Source organism: Lucilia sericata, unplaced genomic scaffold, assembly GCF_015586225.1.
Source record: "Lucilia sericata isolate MDLA Ls3-8-SP2 unplaced genomic scaffold, ASM1558622v1 Contig003362F_arrow, whole genome shotgun sequence".
Taxonomy (NCBI): domain Eukaryota; kingdom Metazoa; phylum Arthropoda; class Insecta; order Diptera; family Calliphoridae; genus Lucilia; species Lucilia sericata.
The window spans coordinates 7,501-13,835 of record NW_023996834.1 but is presented as its reverse complement, the minus strand read 5'-3'; the positions used below and the strand labels follow the sequence as shown (position 1 = coordinate 13,835).

Genomic DNA, 6,335 nt, shown 5'->3' with positions numbered 1-6,335 from the left:
ATGTTTTCACTCAAAAATCGAATTTTGGTGGGAAATAAAAGTGATCACAGATATTAACTCTTTTTGCCCTAGGGCCTTTAGTTTAGCCAGAAAATGGACTTTTATGTTTTCACTCAAAAATCGAATTTTGGTGGGAAATAAAAGTGATCACAGATTTCAATTCTTTTTGCCCTAGGGCCTATAGTTTAGCCAGAAAATGGACTTTTATGTTTTCACTCAAAAATCGAATTTTGGTGGGAAATAAAAGTGATCACAGATTTTAATTCTTTTTGCCCTAGGGCCTATAGTTTAGCCAGAAAATGGACTTTTATGTTTTCACTCAAAAATCGAATTTTGGTGGGAAATAAAAGTGATCACAGATTTTAATTCTTTTTGCCCTAGGGCCTTTAGTTTAGCCTGAAAATGGACTTTTATGTTTTCACTCAAAAATCGAATTTTGGTGGGAAATAAAAGTGATCACAGATTTTAATTCTTTTTGCCCTAGGGCCTTTAGTTTAACCAGAAAATGGACTTTTATGTTTTCACTCAAAAATCGAATTTTGTGGGAAATAAAAGTGATCACAGATTTTAATTCTTTTTGCCCTAGGGCCTTTAGTTTAGCCAGAAAATGGACTTTTATGTTTTCACTCAAAAATCGAATTTTGGTGGGAAATAAAAGTGATCACAGATTTTAATTCTTTTTGCCCTAGGGCCTATAGTTTAGCCAGAAAATGGACTTTTATGTTTTCACTCAAAAATCGAATTTTGGTGGGAAATAAAAGTGATCACAGATTTTAATTCTTTTTGCCCTAGGGCCTTTAGTTTAGCCAGAAAATGGACTTTTATGTTTTCACTCAAAATTTGGTGGGAAATAAAAGTGATCACAGATTTTAATTCTTTTTGCCCTAGGCCTATAGTTTAGCCAGAAAATGGACTTTTATGTTTTCACTCAAAAATCGAATTTTGGTGGGAAATAAAAGTGATCACAGATTTTAATTCTTTTTGCCCTAGGGCCTTTAGTTTAGCCAGAAAATGGACTTTTATGTTTTCACTCAAAAATCGAATTTTGGTGGTAAATAAAAGTGATCACAGATTTTAATTCTTTTTGCCCTAGGGCCTTTAGTTTAGCCAGAAAATGGACTTTTATGTTTTCACTCAACAATCGAATTTCAGGGGAAATAAAAGTGATCACAGATTTCAATTCTTTTTGCCCTAGGGCCTTTAGTTTAGCCAGAAAATGGACTTTTATGTTTTCACTCAAAAATCGAATTTTGGTGGGAAATAAAAGTGATCACAGATATTAATTCTTTTTGCCCTAGGGCCTTTAGTTTAGCCAGAAAATGGACTTTTATGTTTTCACTCAAAAATCGAATTTTGGTGGGAAATAAAAGTGATCACAGATTTTAATTCTTTTTGCCCTAGGGCCTTTAGTTTAGCCAGAAAATGGACTTTTATGTTTTCACTCAACAATCGAATTTCTGTGGGAAATGAAACTTATCACAGATTTCAATTCTTTTTGCCCTGGAGCCTTTAGTTTAGCCAGAAAATGGACTTTTATGTTTTCACTGAAAAATCGAGTTTTGGTGGGAAATAAAAGTGATCATAGATTTCAATTCTTTTTGCCCTGGGGCCTTTAGTTTAGCCAGAAAATGGACTTCTATGTTTTCACTCAACAATCGAATTTCTGTGGAAAATGAAAGTGATCACAGATTTCAATTCTTTTTGCCCTAGGGCCTTTAGTTTAGCCAGAAAATGGACTTTTATGTTTTCACTCAACAATCGAATTTCTGTGGGAAATGAAACTTATCACAGATTTCAATTCTTTTTGCCCTGGAGCCTTTAGTTTAGCCAGAAAATGGACTTTTATGTTTTCACTGAAAAATCGAGTTTTGGTGGGAAATAAAAGTGATCACAGATTTCAATTCTTTTTGCCCTAGGGCCTTTAGTTTAGCCAGAAAATGGACTTTTATGTTCTTACTCAAAAATCGAGTTTTTGTGGGAAATAAAAGTGATCACAGATTTCAATTCTGATCACAGATTTCAATTCTTCTTGCCCTGGAGCCTTTAGTTTAGCCAGAAAATGGACTTTTATGTTTTCACTCAACAATCGAATTTCAGGGGAAATAAAAGTGATCACAGATTTCAATTCTTTTTGCCCTGGGGCCTTTAGTTTAGCCAGAAAATGGACTTCTATGTTTTCACTCATCAATCGAATTTCTGTGGAATATGAAAATGATTTATGTTTTCACTCAAAAATCGATTTTCTGTGGGAAATGAAAGTGATCACAGATTTCAATTCTTTTTGCCCTAGGGCCTTTAGTTTAGCCAGAAAATGGACTTTTATGTTTGCACTCATTTCTGTGGGAAATAAAAGTGAAATTCTTCTTGCCCTGGGGCCTTTAGTTTAGCCAGAAAATGGACTTTTATGTTCTTACTCAAAAATCGAGTTTTTGTGGGAACTAAAAGTGATCACAGATTTCAATTCTTTTTGCAAACAATCAAATTTCTGTGGGAAATGAAAGTGATAACAGATTTCAATTCTTTTTGCCCTAGGGCCTTTATTTTTTGGCCAGAAAATGGACTTTTATGTTTTCACTCAAAAATCAAATTTTTGTAGGAAATAAAAATTATCGCAGATTTTAATTCTTTTTGCCCTAGGGCCTTTAGTTTAGCCATAGAATGGGCTTTTATCTTTTCACCCAAAAATCGAGTTTTCGTGGGAAATAAAAGTGATCACAGATTTCAATTCTTTTTGTCCTAGGGCCTTTAGTTTAGCCAGAAAACGGACTTCTATCTTTTCACTCAACAATCGAATTTCAGGGGAAATAAAAGTGATCACAGATTTCAATTCTTTTTGCCTTGGGGCCTTTAGTTTTGCCAGTAAATGGACTTCTATGTTTTCACTCAACAATCGAATTTCTGTGGGAAATGAAACCGATCACAGATTTCAATTCTTTTTGCCCTGGAGCCTTTAGTTTAGCCAGAAAATGGACTTTTATGTTTTCACTGAAAAATTGAGTTTTTGTGAGAAATAAAAGTGATTACAGATTTCAATTCTTCTTGCCCTGGAGCCTTTAGTTTAGCCAGAAAATGGACTTTTATGTTTTCACTCAAAAATCGAATTTTTGTGGGAAATAAAAGTGAACACAGATTTCAATTCTTTTTGCCCTAGGGCCTTTAGTTTGGCCAAAAAATGGTCTTTTATGTTTTCACTCAACAATCGAATTTCTGTGGGAAATAAAAGTGATCACAGATTTCGATTCTTTTTGCCCTAGGGCCTTTAGTTTGGCCAGAAAATGGACTTTTATCTTTTCACTCAAAAATCGAGTTTTGGTGGGAAATAAAAGTGATCACAGATTTCAATTCTTTTTGCCCTAGGGCCTTAAGTTTAGCCAGAAGATGGACTTTTATGTTTTCACTCAACAATCGAATTTCAGGGGAAATAAAAGTGATCACAGATTTCAATTCTTTTTGCCCTAGGGCCTTTAGTTTAGCCAGAAAATGGACTTTTATGTTTTCACTCAACAATCGAATTTCAGGGGAAATAAAAGTGATCACAGATTTCAATTCTTTTTGCCCTAGGGCCTTTAGTTTAGCCAGAAAATGGACTTTTATGTTTTCACTCAACAATCGAATTTCAGGGGAAATAAAAGTCATCACAGATTTCAATTCTTTTTGCCCTAGGGCCTTTCGTTTAGTCAGAAAATGTACTTTTATGTTTTCACTCGACAATCGAATTTCTGTGTTTCAATTCTTTTTGCCCTAGGGCGTTTAGTTTAGCCAGAAAATGGACTTTTATGTTTTCACTCAACAATCGAATTTCTGTGGGAAATGAAAGTGATCACAGATTTCAATTCTTTTTGCCCTAGGGCCTTTAGTTTAGCCAGAAGATGGACTTTTATCTTTTCACTCAAAAATCGAGTTTTGGTGGGAAATAAAAGTGATCACAGATTTCAATTCTTTTTGCCCTAGGGCCTTAAGTTTAGCCAGAAAATGGACTTTTATGTTCTTACTCAAAAATCGAGTTTTTGTGGGAACTAAAAGTGATCATAGATTTCAATTCTTTTTGCCCTGGGGCCTTTAGTTTTGCCAGAAAATGGACTTCTATGTTTTCACTCAACAATCGAATTTCTGTGGAAAATGAAAGTGATCACAGATTTCAATTCTTTTTGTCCTAGGGCCTTTAGTTTAGCCAGAAAATGGACTTTTATGTTTTCACTCAACAATCGAAATTCTGTGGGAAATGAAACTGATCACAGATTTCAATTCTTTTTGCCCTGGAGCCTTTAGTTTAGCCAGAAAATGGACTTTTATGTTTTCACTGAAAAATCGAGTTTTTGTGGGAAATAAAAGTGATCACAGATTTCAATTCTTCTTGCCCTGGAGCCTTTAGTTTAGCCAGAAAATGGACTTTTATCTTTTCACTCAAAAATCGAGTTTTGGTGGGAAATAAAAGTGATCACAGATTTCAATTCTTTTTGCCCTGGGGTGTTTCGTTTAGTCAGAAAATGGACTTTTATGTTTTCACTCAACAATCGAATTTCTGTGGGAAATTAAAGTGATCACATATTTCAATTCTTTTTATCCTGGGGCCTTTAGTTTAGCCAGAAAATGGACTTTTATGTTTTCACTCAACAATCGAATTTCTGTGGGAAATTAAAGTGATCACATATATCAATTCTTTTTATCCTAGGGCCTTTAGTTTAGCCAGAAAATGGACTTTTATGTTTTCACTCAACAATCGAATCTTTGTGGGAAATAAAAGTGATCACAGATTTTAATTCTTTTTGCCCTAGGGCCTTAAGTTTAGCCAGAAAATGGACTTTTATGTTTTCACTCGACAATCGAATTTCAGGGGAAATAAAAGTGATCACAGATTTCAATTCTTTTTGCTCTAGAGCTTTAAGTTTAGCCAGAAAATGGACTTTTATGTTTTCACTCAAAAATCGAATTTTTGTGGGAAATAAAAGTGATCACAGATTTCAATTCTTTTTGCCCTAGGGCCTTAAGTTTAGCCAGAAAACGGACTTTTATGTTTTCACACAAAAATCGAATTTTGGTGGGAAATAAAAGTGATCACAGATTTCAATTCTTTTAGCCCTAGGGCCTTTCGTTTAGCCAGAAAATGGACTTTTATGTTTTCACTCAAAAATCGAATTTCAGGTGAAATAAAAGTGATCACAGATTTCAATTCTTTTTGCCCTAGAGCCTTAAGTTTAGCCAGAAAATGGACTTTTATGTTTTCACTCAAAAATCGAATTTCTGTGGAAAATGAAAGTGATCACAGATTTCATTTCTTTTTGCCCTAGGGCCTATAGTTTAGCCAGAAAATGGACTTTTATGTTTTCACTCAACAATCGAATTTCTGTGGAAAATGAAAGTGATCACAGATTTCAATTCTTTTTGCCCTAGGGCCTATAGTTTAGCCAGAAAATGGACTTTTATGTTTTCACTCAACAATCGAATTTCTGTGGGAAATGAAAGTGATTTCAATTCTTTTTGCTCTAGGGCCTTTCGTTTAGCTAGAAAATGGACTTTTATGTTTTCACTCAAAAATCGAATTTCTGTGGGAAATAAAAGTGATCACAGATTTCAATTCTTTTAGCCCTAGGGCCTTATTTTAGCCAGAGAATTGACTTTTATGTTTTTTATTTTGGGGAGAAATAAATGTGATCACAGATTTCAATTCTTGTTGCCCTAGGGCATTTAGTTTAGCCAGAAAATGGAGTTTTATGTTTTCTTCACATAAGAATGATTAAATGCATATTAATTAAGAAAGTTAGAGCATTTTAAGTTTTGGGTGAAAAAACAGATTTTTGTGGGAAATAATAGTCTTATGAGTTGTTTCTAGATTACGCGTGAGCAGTTTGAGGTAAAACTTTACTTGTATTTTGTTTTTGTTACAATAACAATATACAAGTAAAATTTGTGCTCAAACTGCTCGCACATTATCTAGAAGCAACACATTAAAGTAGCTTTTAGGGGGATATAACGCTATTTTGCTATAAAAACAAATATTTTTTATATTGTATATAATTTAAAAGTTAATTTATAAATTTACATTTTATTTTATTTTTAGTCTGCTAATATGTCTATTCAAGCTATAAATGGAGCTGCAACTCTAATTAACTGTAGAAAATTTGTTATAACAACATACGACTTATTTACTGTAAGTACATGTTTTATTTGTTGTTATTTGGAAGTGTTCGTTTAGGATAGAAGTTTATGTAGGAAACAGTTATCAAGCTTTACTCTGTTCCGAATATTTTATATGAATGTGTTTGTAGACTTTAATATGATGTAATTTTACCATATCCCTGCATATTTAAATATTTTGTAAAATACAGTAAAATGTT

At 33.4% G+C, this 6,335-nt stretch overlaps 1 protein-coding gene across 1 annotated transcript in view; it reads left to right on the top strand.

Moving 5' to 3' along the window:
• The first annotated feature begins 6,048 nt into the window (after positions 1 to 6,048).
• Positions 6,049 to 6,335, top strand: part of LOC119614767 — a 3,859-nt gene continuing 3,572 nt past the window's right edge. Inside the window, exon 1 of the mRNA XM_037970877.1 lies at positions 6,049 to 6,148. Within this exon, the coding sequence (XP_037826805.1) occupies positions 6,068 to 6,148 (81 nt within the window). The 5' untranslated portion in view covers positions 6,049 to 6,067. The remainder of the gene's footprint in view (positions 6,149 to 6,335) is intronic.